The following is a 16,352-nucleotide window of genomic DNA, read 5'->3' as shown; positions in this document are numbered from 1 at the left end:
TTTATGTGATTTCATTTTATCTATTGTAGTAGTAGTAGTAGTAGTAGTAGTAGTAGGAGGAGGAGGAGGAGGAGGAGGAGGAGTAACAGGAATATTTAATTGCATATGTTATTGTCGTTCTTCTTGTTATTACTCGCCTATTAGGAAGAAAACTCATTTATCCCAACCTTTAAAAGCCTGAGCCTCAACATGCATTGCTTTCCTCCGCCATTGACTTGCTAAAATGTGCCCGCGCCTGACCCGAGTGGACAGGAACAGGGAGGGAGGGAATACCAAGCAGAGGGAACACAGGAGGCAAAGTTATCACATTCGTATGGACAGAAGCACCACCAGGATCTTATAAATTGAAGAGAGAAACGCAGAGGCTCTTGAAAGCATACAGAGAGGAGCCGTGACAGAGAGAGAGGTATAAACAGAAAGACGCATAAACAGAAGCGCCACCAGGATCTTAGAAATTGAAAAGAGAAACGTTGGGGCTCTTGAAGGCATACAGAGAGGACCCGTGACAGAGAGAGGTATAAACAGAAAGACGCATAAACAGAAGCGCCACCAGGATCTTAGAAATTGAAAAGAGAAACGTTGGGGCTCTTGAAGGCATACAGAGAGGACCCGTGACAGAGAGAGAGGTATAAACAGAAAGACGCATAAACAGAAGCGCCACCAGGATCTTAGAAATTGAAAAGAGAAACGTTGGGGCTCTTGAAAGCATGCAGAGAGGAACCTTAAGCATAGAGAGAGGTATAAACAGAAAGACGCATAAACAGACAGGAGACAGAGCTATCATATTCGCACAGACAGAAGCACCACCAGGATCTTATAAATTGAAAAGAGAAACGTTGGGGCTCTTGAAGGCATGCAGAGAGGACCCGTGACCGAGAGGAGCGTTAAACAGAAGCAGAAACAGACAGGAGGCAAGGCTATCACATTCGCAGAGACATAAGCCACCACCAGGATCTTACAACTTGCGAGGAGAAACCCAAAACCTCTTGAAGGCATAAAGAGTTGCCATTGAATCCCTCGCAAATGTCTGGAAGCGGAGAGGACACGAAAGGGATCCTAAACCTTCTGAGAGTGTTATGGAAATTGGATCCAAACAACTTTCTTTTTAATCCTTGTCTCGATTGCATATGGTGGAAAAATATCTTTGTACTTCATGTCGTTTTGGGGGATAGAAATATAAATAGGCCTACTACGAACGATTGGGGAAGGTAGCTTTGGTAGATAAGGACTGGTAGGATGCGATCGAGGAGGGAGAGATATACAGACAGAGAGAGGATGTTTGTGACGGAGATTAAAAGGTGTTTAGAGATAATAACAGGAGACAGAACGACAGGATGTGTGTGTGTGTGGGGGGGGGGGGGGGATATAACGCCACGACACAAAGAAAATGGGTGAGAAGAGAGAGAGAGGGGAAGGAGAGGAATGAAGGGAGAGAGAGGAGAGAGAAGAGGGGACGGAGGAGGAGGAAGAGAGGGAGGGAGGGAGAGGAAACGAGGGGACGGAAACGGAAATCCAAGAATCCGTTCATTTCCTTACTAATAGAAAGGAGGAAGAGGAGGAGGAGGAAGAAGAAGAAGAGGAAAAAATAAAAATAAAAATAATAATAATAATAAGAAGAAGAAGACACACGTGGAACCATAGAAAAAAAGAAACAATATAGGAAAGAAAAAAAAAACATATAAAGTGTAACAGAATCTAAAATGCATAACTAACAACGCGTATTTAACCTTTACCCATAAAACTACAATCACTTAATCAACCAAGCTTCCTCAAAGTGACTAATCTAACCTCATCCTCCTCCCTAACTTACTATCCACACGTCTATTCTTAACTACAATCACTTAATCAACCAAAACTTCCTCAAAGTTACTTAGTTAACCTCATCTTCCTCCCTTACTATTCACACGTCTATTCAAAGCGTAAAGGATCCAATCTCATGAAAGTGAAAATGTAAGGATTCGCGAGAGGAGGAAGGAAGCAAGGAAGCACCTGGGTCTAATTCCTCTTGATTTAACGTCACTCAGCCTTAATTGACGTCTGTTTGTTCTTCTTCTCGTTCGTTCTTCACATTACCTTCATCGTTTATCTGTAGTCCTCGTTAAATAGGTGAGTTAGGTCCATATTTTTAAACAGTTCGGTGCGTCCACACCCACGTTTGATAGGGCTTTCATAGGGCTTGTTGTGGGGATTTCCATGGGTAGTTTTATAAGCCTAGTGATAGTATGACAAGGCTTCTGAACCGTGAATGTGAAAATAAGGCTTTGGTAGAGGTTGTTGTGTTAGCATTTACATAAGAGGGTAGTTTTATGAGCCTAGTAATAGTTTGGCAAAGGTTAGGACTTTCGCAGAGGTTATGTGAATATGTCCATGGGTTGTTTTAAGAGCCTAGTGATATTTTGACAAGGCTTCTGCACCATGGACGTGAAAATAAGGCTTTGGTAGTGGTTGTTATGTTAGTATTTCCATAGGAGGTAGTTTTTTTGAGCCTTGATATAGTTTGACAAGGGTTAGGGCTGTCTTAGAGGTTAGGTTAGTATTTCCATGGGTAGTTTTATGAGCCTAGTGATAGTTTGGCAAGGGTTAGGGCTTTCGTTGAGGTTATTTGAATATTTCCATGGGTAGTTTTATGAGCCTAGTGATAGTTTGACAAGGATTAGGGCTTTCGTAGAGGTGGTGTCAATATTTCCATGGGTAGTTTTATGAGCCTAGTGATACTTTGACAAGACTTCTGCACCATGAATGTGTAAAAAGCACTTATCAGAACCCGACTCATCTCCTTTGTAGCCTTTGGAAATATATACATCGTGAGTTAGGTTAGGTTAGTTTAGGGTAAGTCTGAGAACATGTGTCTTTCAGTTTTTATTTATTTATTTGCCGTGTTTCCTTTGTTTACTTTTTACCATTACACGTGTAACCGACGACTCACTTTCACTGCATTCCTGTGTCGAAATTTCCTGTTGGCTCGACTATTACTGTACTCACGTGGTCACTTCCGGACTAGACTTGTGGGTGTTGCTCTCTCTCTCTCTCTCTCTCTCTCTCTCTCTCTCTCTCTCTCTCTCTCTCGTAGCAGTAGTAATAGTAACAGTAGTAGCATTATTATTACCTCTAGTTACGTAAAGAATATCCCAGTAATTATTATATCATGTTCCTCTTTAATTAATCATCAAAGTTACAGGCATCCACTTCACCCGTACTGATAACACAATCTCTTAACGAAACCACAACCTAATCTCAGTTAATGAATCACAGGCGATAAGGAAACACAATAGAAACCAACCACACATAAAAACACAAATAAGGAAAAAAAACGTAAAAAAGTAAACAAGATAACGTAAGCAATAGTTAGTTAGACAATGAGGAATAGAAGAGAGGAGATAGAAGAGAGAAAAAAACACTAAACAAAACGATTAAAAGAAAGAAAAGAAAAAAGAAATAAGAAATAAAAAAAAACAAGAAAACGTTAGCAAGAGCATTAAAAGGACACTTAAAAACCTCGTATTAAGGAATGAAAGCGAGGAGGGAGGAGGAAGAGAAGGGAAGGAAGAGAGGAAGAGAGACTGGGATGCTGGGGGGGGGGGGCCGTACACTCAATCATCCGCCGCCCAAGATCACCTATTTTACAAGGCTATCCTGGGAGTTTGGGGCATTTCCAGGGGTACTATTATGACCCTGGTGGTAGTTTAACTCATTATCTGTACCGTGAATATGAAAAAATACTCATTAGAACCCGACTTATCATATTTTCAGCCTTTGGAAATACTTGATGTGAGAGGGAGAAGGGGGAATGAGGATGCTGAGGGTTGGGCGGAGAGGAGAGGAGGAGGAGGCGGAGAGTGAGCGATACAGACAGAAGAGAGAACGAGAGAAGGCCGCGAGAGCCAGTCAGTGTCACGGAGTAAAGTCAGTCAGTATCTCCCTGTCAGTGTGTGCGAGTGGAGGTGTGTCTCGCTGCCCCGGCTGGCTCGAGACTGGGGGCCGAGTGGTATAGGCTTGGAGTGGCATTGAAACCTCTTACTCGCGTTTAAAGTGGATTACGAGAGTGCTGAGAGGATTTAAAGGGCAGAAAAGGGGTTGTGGTCGTGTGGAGTGGCGTGGAAAGGTGGTTATGTGTGCTAATGTGGAGTATTTATTAAGATGATGCGTAGATAGGTGTGTGTGTGTGTGTGTGTGTGTGTGTGTGTAGCTGTTGGGAGGATGTCCTGAGGTGCTCTCTACCCCTCGTCTAGTCATCTCTCTCTCTCTCTCTCTCTCTCTCTCTCTCTCTCTCTCTCTCTCTCTCTCTCGTCTGTCACATCATCATCCGAAGTTGTGTCTTTGTCAGATGTATAATTCCACGTAATATCTCTCTCTCTCTCTCTCTCTCTCTCTCTCTCTCTCTCTCTCTCTCTCTCTCTCTCTCTCTCTCTCTAGGGCAGGTGTGGACAGGTGAACCGTGACTAAGAAACAAATATATTAACAGTGCACAGTGCAAAGTCTAGCTGGGGAACGTTTTTATCAGTCTTGTGGAGAGAGAGAGAGAGAGAGAGAGAGAGATGTGAATTATGTTACACCACTCACCTCTCCTCCTCTTCCTCCTCCTCCTCCTCTTCTTTATCTGGTTATGTAATGCGGTAGATTCATTTCATTAGGCATTTTCAAAGACAGTTTCCCTATACGATCTCCTTATGTGCAATTCGAATAGACTATGAAGTTCGTAATATGTATAAAGTTAACGTAATAGCATGTTTTTTTTCAGTTTAGTCTTATTTTCCTGTTTTTCGAGTCTGCATGTATACGTTCTAAAACCCAAAAATAACACAAAAATACAAATAATAGCCATAAATACATAAAAATACAGATAATAGCTACAATAATGACCATAACAACTCTACCTTTTATAATTTACCGAGGTCGAGCGAGATACTTTTTACCTTCACCATAAAACTACTCCCGTTACCAGGACGCGGAAGTAACACACAGTACAGGAGGTAACCAGCACAACGTTACCACCAAAGAGGGGAGGAGGAGAAGGGGGCCAGAGGGGGGCGGGGGCTGCCTCTGTTCTGGGACGTTGCGCGTGTAAGAGTTGCAGGGCCATGTGTGTGTGTGTGTGTGTGTGTGTTTTTTCTGGGAGAGGAGGAAGGACGAATGAGAAGCAGGGATGGGGAGATGAAGGGGTGGAGGAGTGGGGATCGGAGTCATAAGGTGGAGGGAGGTGGGGAGGTAAGGGATGAAGGGAGAGGACGTAAAAGGGTATAGGGGGAAGATGGGGAGGCTGGGGATGTCGGGAAAGGGAGGTGAAGGGGGTGAAGAAGGGAGGTGGGGAGGCAAGGGATTTAGAAGAGGAGGGAGATGGGGAGACAAGAGATATTGGGAGAGAGATGTGAAGGGGGAGATTGGGAGGAGGCAGGGGATTTAGAAGAGGAGGGAGATGGGGAGAGGGATGTGAAGGAGGAGGTGGGGAGGGGGCAAGAAGGGATGTAGGCCACGATCGAGTATTACCAGCTATACGAAACGATCACACACACTTCCCATAACACCCTTCACCAACCCCACCTGAAAACCCAAACGAATCAACCCTCATTCACCTTCCCAACCAATACTCCACTAATTCATCACCCGGGGTAGTCAAAATGTAAAGGAATGCCGCGTGTCACTACGAGGGAAGGGAAAATCTGTCTTATATTGGCATTGGGCAACTGGTCTGACTCAACGGTCCGCAACGTCACCACCCCAAGGTCAAGGGGACCCGTGAACGCCCTCCCGCCTTCAGCAATAGTCAGCAAGCATTGATAAACGTGTGTGGGATTGATAAGCGAGTCAGCAAGGGCGGGACGGTGTATATTCAAGGGGTTCATGCCTTATCGAGATGGCCTGATTTGTCCCACGCTGAAGCTTATCACTAATGCTTGTTGAATTTACCGAGATTGACAGCGGCTCATGTTGGGATTTACGACTCTGATAACATGTAGCACTTATTAAATGGTTCTTGCTGTTTATTGAAGGGTAAAACATTTGTAGGAAGAGTAATAGAACTGTTTTGTCGAATGGTTAGTTTACGTCTGAAAGTGAAGTTAGACTATTTAGAATGTGGAGCATCCTCAGTGATTCTTATCTGGGTTAGCAGGTAGCATCCAGCAGGTATACTTACAGTTGTGACTCACTCACGAACTGTCGTCTGGTTGAGAGAGAGAGAGAGAGAGAGAGAGAGAGAGAGAGAGAGAGAGATGAAGTAAGATAAGGAAACAAACTGAAAAAGAAGAACAAGAAAACAGTTTACACATGCGATCGTTTTCTTAGAGAGAGAGAGAGAGAGAGAGAGAGAGAGAGAGAGAGAGAGAGAGAGAGAGAGAGAGAGAGAGAGAGGAAGTAAGATAAGGAAACAAACTGGAAAAAGAAGAAGAGGAAGAAGATAGATTACACATGCGACCGTTTTCTTTTCGCACAACAAGAAGATAACCGATTAAACATAAGAGAGAGAGAGAGAGAGAGAGAGAGAGAGAGAGAGAGAGAGAGAGAGAGAGAGATTATAACAAACAGCCCACCACAATATACTGCTACCAGCTAGATACGAGAGATGAATAAAACATTTCTGGATCCTACATCAACAACGTTTGCTCAGAATATCCTAATTTGGCCCTCAGAGATGCTTAGCGGTGTGCATATGAATGGAGATAATGGTGTGCTGGGCAGGCTGAGGTAGGCTGTTGGTTTACGAAATGGACACCGAGGGAAGCTTGCATATAGGTCAGTGATAGTGAGGAAAGAAGAGAAGCGGATATGTAAGCTAGTCACGCCCGGGTTGAAGAAAAAAATGAAAGAATAGAAAAATAAGTTTGGAGAGGGACGTCAGGTGTTAATTAATATAGTATAGTCACGCCCGGGTAGAATAAATAAGTAAAAGAAAGAAAGAAGAAATGGAAATGTACGAAGAAGGCAATGATTAGGATTTTGAAAGACTCGATGTAATTCAACTATAAAAGAAAAAAAAAATATGGATAGGTTAGGTAAAGGCAACAAGAGACAGTTATTTAGATGTTGAAAGACACTACGTAATCCCATAACAAAACAAATAATTAAGTCCATAGTGTTTAATTAAGTTTACGATAATAATAATAATAATAATAATAATAATAATAATAATAATAATAGTATGAGGAAGCTATATATGACCAAACCATCTCGAGACATGAATATTACACAATCCTGCAGGCCATATCAGGTTATATATCTTCCCTTATAGACTCTGCAGGTATTTATTGTTACCTGGGTCGTAAATTATGCAACCTTGGGAGACTGACATGGAAGGAAAAAGAGGAGAAGAAGGAAGAGGAAGAGTAGGAGGAGGGTGGGAAGCCGTGAGTCACTCTGAAATTCCAAATGACTGATAAATGTGTGTGTTTTGGGCGTTTATTTTGTGATACAGGTGTAAATTATACCTGTGTTTATTTCCTACTCCAGAGAGAGAGAGAGAGAGGAGGAGGAGGAGGAGAGACAGAGAGACACCATTTAGCGGGTTTAGCCTTAATGAGCAGCTTAAATAAAGGAGTGATGCAGGGGTTTCTTGAGTATTACGTAATGGAAGCTTTATACTCGTGGTGGACTGGCCGTATCCTCCTTATAAGGGTCGAAGGGTTACTGGAAGGTGGTTCTTTGTCATAGGAAATGCCCGGCCCACGCATATAGTATACCACCTCCTTCCATGCCTTTAGGAGTTAGTGGACGTCCATGGAAGAATATTCAAGCCAAGGCAGTGATGTGAAGTGTACGTGTGTGTTAACTCTCGAAGTGAACTCCATTTGGAAGTGGAGGAGAGAGAAAGAGAGAGAATTAAGTGGATTAGTACAGCTGTGAGTGTAATTTATGGGATTAGCGCAGTGAAATCATTATTGTACCTCCATAATGAAGAGAAATGGAGAGAGAAAGATAAATAAGTTCGTTAGGTACAGCTGTGAGTGACAACTATACGAGATTATACTTCAATTTTTAATAAAAGTTATGGAAATAAAGTAAAGAAAATGAGAAATCGTTTTGAAATGCCAATATATAGTGAATGAAATTGATTATACGGAAGCGTCTGAGTATTTTAAGAAGAGCAGACAAAGTTTAGATATTCTTGTATGTCATGAAAACACTAATATTTATCATAATGACATAGCGGATAGCGAACTTCCTTTTGAAAATCACGGCATTGGTGCGAATGTGACGTAAAATCGAGTTTACATAGATTTACATAGAAAATTAGACCACACAGACCCCACGCACATAGATTTATTGAGATACATAGACTACACAGACCCTAGGAAATAACGATGCTAAAGATAATGATTCAGATAACATAGTGGATAGCGATATTTCCTTTTAAAAATCACGGTATATTGGTGCGAATGTTACGTAAAATCGAGTTTACATAGATTTACACAGAAAATCAGGCCACACAGACCCCACACACATAGATTTATTTAGATACATAGACCACACAGACCCTAGAAAATAACGATGCTAAAGATAATGATTCGGATAACATAGTGGATAGCGAACTTCCTTTTAAAAACCCTGAGTAGCGGTGCAAACGTGACGTCGTTAGTGAGTCATCAGCTGTTCCGTCCGTCGTAGGTCGAGAGAAGAAGAGGAGGAGGACGAAGAGGGGGCTCGAACCTGCGCCCCCTTCCACATTATTACCCCTGTGCCATGCCCCCTCAAGTGTAGCCATGCCCCTGTGATGCCCGTGATGCTCAGACACTCCGCTAACGTCCATGAATCCGTCCAGGAGCGGGAAACTAAACTGTGAGATGGTGATGACAATGGTGATGGTGATGTGAAGAAGCCGAAAAACAGACAGACACAGAAAAAGGTTTATAAGAGTGATTTGTGAGGGATGGGCAGCCTCAAGAGGACATCAGGGCCAGGGGCAGGGCCAGGCACCCGTGCCTCGGCCCTGCCTGGCCCCAGGGCGCCGGCCACCAAGAAGCTGGCCACAGGTGAGACATGCCGGGGGGGGCACAGGTAACACTCTTTGGGGCCACGGGTGAAGGGGACGAGGCGGGGGCTGGGGTCATGCTGGGGATGAGGATGTGTTTGGGGCATGTTTTGAGGGGACACGTTTTTAAATGGGCACATTTTTTATTCTTTACTGCAAAAAAGAAGTACAACATTTATGTTGTAGAGCTGCAATTTCATTTTTCTGTTGTTTTATCAGGCCTGTAATTTTGGCAGATTTTTGGGGGGGCCAGAGGGCACCATAGGTTCATGGATTCACCTATTTGAAAAATAGTAGGGAATTAAGAAGCTAGGCTTCTTGTGTGAACCCCACCTGTAAAGACTGGGAGGGGTGGCGAGCGAAACAAACATGCACAGCTGTGGGAATTTTTTGGAAAATTAATTGATATATAGAACACATTGGAGGGCTATAGCTCCCCTTAGCCCCCCCAGAAATTACAGCCCTATTTGCAGATGATGAAATAGTTCCTCTCATTTTTGCTATCATATTTCTTGCTTTAGCTTATTTGTTGAGTTCATGTTAGTTTAGTCAATGGTTAGGTTAGCAATGCTGGACAGAGAGTTACATGCATAGTTTTACTCACCCATTGTCTTTGCAGATGCGTCCCTTGTGCTGACAGAAGACACCGACAGCTTTATCATTGGGGACCGCGTGTGGGTGGGTGGCACAAAGCCCGGTGTCATATCTTACATCGGGGAGACACAGTTTGCTCCTGGAGAGTGGGCGGGAGTCACCCTTGATGAGCCTATCGGTGAGTAGCTCGTTAGCCAATGATATATTACTGAAACAACATAGTGGAGCATTTCTATATATGTTAGTCAGCTGTTAGTGTCTTGCTCGTATAGTGACAAACATTAATAGTGATACAACAGAAGGTAATATCATGTAAGAATCTATTTATATATGATAATACATGGCAGTTAGGTTAATACACTAATTCTGTTGTAATCTGTGGATATTTCTGTGTATTTCCGGCTCTATCATTTTTTTCCCTTTTTCCAAGTAGGTAAAAATGATGGCAGTGTGGCTGGAGTCCGTTACTTCCAGTGTGAGGCCAAGAAGGGAGTGTTTTCCAGACTTACAAGGCTTTCCAGGAGAGAACTCACTGACTATGACATTGAGCTCCTCTCGTCCCGTCGCTCCTCCACTGTGGGGTCCGACTCGCCGAAAACCAATGGCACACCGGCCAGCAGTATGGCCTCGGGGCCCACCTCTGCCTCAGCTCCTGTCCGCAAAGTGACCCCCTCCAGCACCACAAGCAAACCAAGCTCCACCGTGGCTTCCAAGACCACTCCCACTCCTGCCGCCACTCCCAGAAAGAGTGTCACATTGACTACTCCAAGTAAATGATTGTGTTTCTCAGTTAGCTTGCCACATAACAATCACTCCTGCTTAAGAACATAAAGATATTTCTGTTTGATCATTGCAGGAATTGACAATACTTATCTACACCTTTATTTTATTGTAATGATGCCTACAGATATGCTTTTTTATTTGTTATTTTGTACTGAGTGTTATGTTTGCTGTTTCAGGCTCTACCACCACTGATGCCAAGGTTGGGGATCGTGTCGTCATCACCAGCGCAACAGGTGTGCGGCACGGCATCCTGCGCTTCGTGGGAAAGGCAGATTTTGCTGACGGGGTTTGGGCAGGAGTGGAGCTGGATGACCCAACAGGGAAGAATGACGGCTCGGTGGCAGGCAAAAAGTAAGCAGTTGTTGTTTGACTGATAGAACAAAATAGATCTTGGACAGTATTGGCTTAAAGATAACTGATGTCTCACTAGCATGCAAAGAGTTTATTGGTACTTTTAATCCAGAAATATCAAAACGAGGAACCCTTCAACCTTGTCTCATAGTCAACACACTACTGACTGTTGAATATTAGGTAGTAGCAGTTGTTAGGAATATTAACTCCATCTATTTGTTACTTTTTCTAATTGTTTTTCACCTTTTCAGATACTTTGAGTGCAGAGACAAGTATGGGCTGTTTGCTCCTGTTGGCCGTGTGAGCAAATATGGCCCCAGCTCAGGGGCCGCCCGCCGCACTTCGGCTCCCCAGACGCCTCGTGCCACAGTGCGCCGCTCCAACAGCAGGGAATCTTTGGGAGGATCCTCGGTGGCCTCCTCGACAGCCTCCTCTGTCCGGGGCACCAGGGTAAGACTTGGCGTCACCTCCCTCACCCCAGGCCAGGTACTGTCTCCCAACTTCTTGCTGTTTATCTTGGATGTTGTCCGCAGCAGTGGCTTTATGAAAAGTACTCCCTTGACCGTACACAAGCATCCGTTCTCCAGTTCCTCATATCTAAAAGTAAACTAATAGTGACACATCTTATAAAAATGTGCTGTCAAGATACGTATACAAAGAAACAATTGCCTTTAAAGCAAAATAAGAGTTGATCTTTTGCTCTGGCAGTATCAGTATTTTTCATAATTGTTTCCGAAAGCTTAAGACTAATGAAAGTAGATGCCTGTCCCCTAAACGAACCATGTTAATGCCACAATGAGCTCTTTTTGACACTTCTGAAAGCCACTGGTTGTTTGGATCACAGTAAAAGCAGCAGAAAAATGGGATAAGCTAGACCAGCCTCCTTCAAGACAACAAAATTTTTCTTTCACAATTGAGAAGAATGAAATGGATGGTAACTATTGTGCCATTCCCTCAGTATGTGTGCGTGTGTGTGTGTGTCAGTTTTTCTTTTGTGTGCGCGTGTATCTGTTTCCCCGGTTATTTGTGCATTTCCCTAGTGTGCATTTGAATTAGGTAACAGTAACTTGAATTCCTCCCTTAGATAGAGAAGCATTGTGTTTTATGCAAGACATTTTTTGACTTAGCATTTGCTTGTGTGACTTAGAATTTTTGAAGGGGTTCAAGTTAACCTTCGAGATGACATTTTCTAACATGGGAAGAGATTTAATTCCTCCTATTTTTGAGGGGTAAACTATTAACTATGTCAACACACTTACCTTGGGATGAGTAACAAGAGTGATATTCTACTTTTAACACTTTAATGCATTTACATCATTCAGTAAATTTTCATAACTGGTCTTTACGTTTTTACTGGTAATTGTAACGGATGGGAGAGGCCCGTAATTTCACAGCTTGCCCTTACAGTATGCGTTAGTTACAAGACAGTCAACTATTTCTTCAGTATTTTCATTAAGGTTGTCATAGTTGTTCAGAAGACATATTGGGCAGGGCTGGGCAGTAATCACAGCTTGCCCTTACAGTATGCGTTAGTTACAAGACAGTCTATTATTTCTTCAGTATTTTCATTAATGTTGTCATAGTTGTTCAGAAGTCATGTTGGGCAGGGCTGGACAGTAACACAATGAGTAAACTGGGTAGACACTTGAAGTATCTAAAATTAACAGAGTGAGGTATCTTATATTTCCCCCAAAAAAAGACTTTATGATATGTTTTCATGCATGATGGAAGACTGGACTATTTACTCTTAGATTATCTTATTTTCATTCGGTATTTATTACTCTCAACACTCATACACACACAAGCTTTCAAAACGAGACCTAACATCTTTATGGACTTTAAAATATCCATGAAAGAAATGATAGGTATGGTAAGAACTTGAATGAATTAGAAATCAATCTCAAACTTATCTAGAGAATCACAAATCATGATGGACTTCCATTACTCCTTAATTCCCTAACTTGGTGGATGAAAGCTAACAGGTCAGGAAGAACAGCACTGGGGCATGAGAGGGCCAAGGGTTAACCCAGTAGCTGCGGGGATCATGTTTCTAATCGGCCTCTCTAAGCGAGAATAATGAGAAAAAATCATCACTCACACAAACCATTTCATAATATATATCAATGCACTTGTGATCAGTTTATGCGTCATCTGTTTTGGGGGGTTTATATCATGGAAAAATTTGGCCCGTCGCTGGTACATGGTAGAGCCACAAATTTGGCCCGTCGCTAGTACCAAGTTAATATAAAACAGAAAGTGTCATATGGGTAGGAAGATGGGACAGCACTCACCAGTCTAGGTCTTCTAATCCTCACTTACTTGATAGTTATAATATTCAAGGGTTGTAAGTCCATATGAATGCCTGCCTAGTTTACCTCATAGAATTTGATTTGTGAATATTGACAATGATCATTAAGTTCTGTGTGATACCCTGGTTTAGCCTAACTCATAGTTTTGTTGCCTCCTTCACTTCTGCATGTTAGTCTGTAAGCAGCACAGTCACCTGCTTTGAACATACTGAAGCATGAACTGGGAATGTTAAACTATTATCTACATGTGTATTTCTTAAAGTTGGGTGCTATTCCCTATAATTTAGATGCGGTGTATTTCCCGTAGAGATTTTTTCTAGTCTCCTTAGTATTGGTCCAAGATTAAAGTGCATGCCTATTCCTTCCTCCCAGTTGCTATATTTTTAAGATGGACCTAAGCTGTGAGGGTTGTGGGTGTACGCTCACAACGTTTTTTCAATAGACTCATTCCTCATGTGTGGATCCCTGCTAAGTAACAGTGTGTAGTACCCTATTCTAGATCCATATAAATGTGTGGAAATCCCTTGATAAAGTAGAACCAACCACATGGAACATATCCTTTTGTGGTTTAGAATATTTTTGGACCCATTTTTTCAAGTTGCTATCTTTTGCATTGCATGGGAGAGACATTTTGGGGTCGCCAGGTGTGTTAGGGTGTTGTGGAATGACTAATTGCATGGCCCATTGCAGAGACCCTCCCGGCCTGTCACCTCATCCGTCCCCAACACCAAGGCCCTGCAGGTGGGTAACGCTAGGAGGCGCTGAGGTTCACCCTCCCGTCACGCTAATAATCCTTGTCAGTGTGTCCATTTGTGTAGAGTAAATGGAATATGCAACACATCTTACCCTTGTGTATCTGAATAATTAATAACCATACTTGACAATTTGGCCACATATCCCTACCCTTTAAGTTTATATTGTAATGTTAGAATCTTAATATTCTTCATAGGTACGCTGCAACTATAATGTCTCTGTAACCTAATTTAGAATGCAAGTTTACTGATATCTCTAAAGCTGTTTCCCAGGCTTGGAGTTTAGAGTCTAATATACGTAACATTATAAACTTGGTAATCGTAAGTGAAGAGTGTTTTGTCAGTTTATTTATTCATATTCTAATGTCTCAGCTCTCATTAGTCTCTAGGATTACAGACCATATGTATTCTTTTGTCTCTATACTTATAGTTCACTAGTTTTAACAAGTGGTGACGGTTCGTGTCATATGTTAACTCGTAATTCTCACTCCTTGTATATACTTTTCTCGGCCATCTGTTTCAGGTTTGTGATGTGTATCTTTGCCAGAGTTTACCATCACAACCTTTGCTGAAAATGCTCCACTTCAACTAAAAATATTGCAATGCAGACTTGGGGAAAATGCTCTGAGTGAGGCATTTTCTCTCTTGTCCTCTTGTAATACTCTTGCCTCTGCCATATTTATTACCATGCCATCCATGCTCATGCAGGCATAGTGGTGTGCCAATACCTTCTTGACTCTCTGGGAACAAGTGTACCCTAACGGAAGTGACCTTGTAATACACCCTCGCCATAATGTACTAATTTGGGTGTGCAAAACAAACCACTGCCAGCCACAGCTTATGGAATTAATATAACAGCCTTTTCTCGTGACTAACAAACAGCCCATTCACATGCTTCTTGCTTGCTACTGACTCTGCCTGAATGATTGGAAACAAGCAGTTTTTATTGCTTTATGTAAGCAATAATGCAACAGACTGAGCACATGTTACTCTTATTAATTATGCTCTAAGGTGGTGGAGTTGGATCTGCCTGTGAGGACCTCTAACATATCTGTCTTTTTGTGGCACCAAACTAAAAAAAAATTGCAATTTTTCAAATCTAAATACTTATGGAAAATGTTATTTGAAAGTTACAATTTCCTATCCATGAGGAAATGACACGTTAGTCTCACACACAAGCATGTGTGCTGCCGTGCTTCACTGACGTGTTGCCGGGTGAAGAAGACTAACTGTTGCTTTCTGGTTTTGTTCTCTGCTGTTTCTGAACACTGAAATTTACATACAACATAATGGAATTTTTATCACAACAGAACCTATTTCAAATAAATTTCATGAGTTCCCCAAATCACAGTGTTTCTTAACATTTGATTGATTGCATGAGGGCCAAGTTTGTTTTTCAAATATCTGCTCCTAATGAATAATCAAATGTAGCAACACACAGAGGATGGTAAATTGCTACCTTAATCTATCTCAGTATGTGCTGCACCATCCATGCTGGTGCATCCTTCATGGTGGTGCCTTGAACTTTGTGTGATTCAGTAAGTGAAATAATTCTTTAATATCATACATGTTTAAAATCTGCTTTCATAGAAAACCTGTGGATTTCACAGGTATTTATAGTTTTGTTTGGGTAACTTGTCTTAGAGCATGTTACTTGCTTGTTGTGAGTGTGACCTCCAAGCACACTGTGTTCAAGGACTACTTACCACGATGGTGCTTGATGAGAATGGAGCACTGGGAGTGTCATTAAGGGGGCTGTTTTGTGTCTTCCCCGCGCAGGAACGAGATGAGCATGTGGTGGACCAAGATGGCTTTTACTGAGACTTGCAACACCGTGCACTTTTGCTTCCCACTCCCTCAGACCTGGCACTGCTGGTCTGGGCTGGTGCCTTTGCAATGCTATGAGTGGCAGTGTTACAGATTGATATAAAAAGACTACTTTATGGATGGTATTATGGCAAAGGCAAAAAATGTTGAAGTTGGTTCTTTTCAGGTGGCTGAATGCTTTAATTACATTATATATTAGTGTTTATTTTTATAGATATGTTACTTGGTGTTAAACTCACTCTGAATATATTACAGTACTTTAGATCAAATATATATGAATATTTTTGTTGCCCCAGTTGATAGTGTTTAGGCAGATGTTCTTTTATTGTTTTAGGTAGAGTAGGCAAGCCTTGCATCAGCAGTATATGCTTTCGTTCCACTAGACTACAGGACTTTCGTCTCTTACAAGAGTGTGAGCCTCGGTAGCAGTGTTGGTCCTCAGTGTTTGCTAAAGCCCCTCAAAGTGCCATGGTTGAAAATGAGTGCCATGTGCAGCAGTGGTCTTTGTCTTCCTATGTTGCTGCTTACCAAAATTCTAGTCCACAACAACAGGTAAAGGAAACATTGGTGCTACCTCATCAAAAAAGAGAATCTTGAATTGCTGTGAATCGCAGTGCCAAGAGAGTGGTTAAAAGCCATTCATGTAATCTTAAGGATCTGTCTTCCATCTAAATCTGTTCTGCATCATGTGTACTCCCTCCACACAGCCAGCCATGTTCTTGTAAGAGATAAAGCAGTTCACTTGTGTTTTGTTGTATGTCTGACTGAGAAACA

At 42.2% G+C, this 16,352-nt stretch overlaps 1 protein-coding gene across 16 annotated transcripts in view; it reads left to right on the top strand.

Annotated features, from left to right (window-relative positions):
* Positions 1-16,352, top strand: part of LOC127003534 (CAP-Gly domain-containing linker protein 1-like) — a 140,079-nt gene that overhangs the window by 105,835 nt on the left and 17,892 nt on the right. For 6 of the 16 annotated variants that reach the window (XR_007757131.1, XR_007757132.1, XM_050870385.1 and 3 more), the window contains 5 exons: positions 9,582-9,734; positions 9,987-10,325; positions 10,516-10,690; positions 10,942-11,176; positions 13,690-13,740. Coding sequence is in view for 14 of the 16 variants with exons in the window: in XM_050870385.1 (XP_050726342.1) it covers positions 9,582-9,734; positions 9,987-10,325; positions 10,516-10,690; positions 10,942-11,176; positions 13,690-13,740 (953 nt within the window). In the remaining 2 variants the exon portion in view is untranslated. Of the gene's footprint in view, positions 1-3,935; positions 3,986-4,085; positions 4,103-8,598; positions 8,964-9,581; positions 9,735-9,986; positions 10,326-10,515; positions 10,691-10,941; positions 11,177-13,689; positions 13,741-16,352 lie in introns of those variants that run through there. The other 10 variants (XM_050870380.1, XM_050870377.1, XM_050870388.1 and 7 more) reach the window with 9 other exon arrangements.

This window comes from Eriocheir sinensis, chromosome 25, assembly GCF_024679095.1.
Source record: "Eriocheir sinensis breed Jianghai 21 chromosome 25, ASM2467909v1, whole genome shotgun sequence".
NCBI lineage: Eukaryota > Metazoa > Arthropoda > Malacostraca > Decapoda > Varunidae > Eriocheir > Eriocheir sinensis.
Note: the sequence above shows the minus strand (reverse complement) of the source record. Positions and strands in the feature narration are given on the sequence as shown.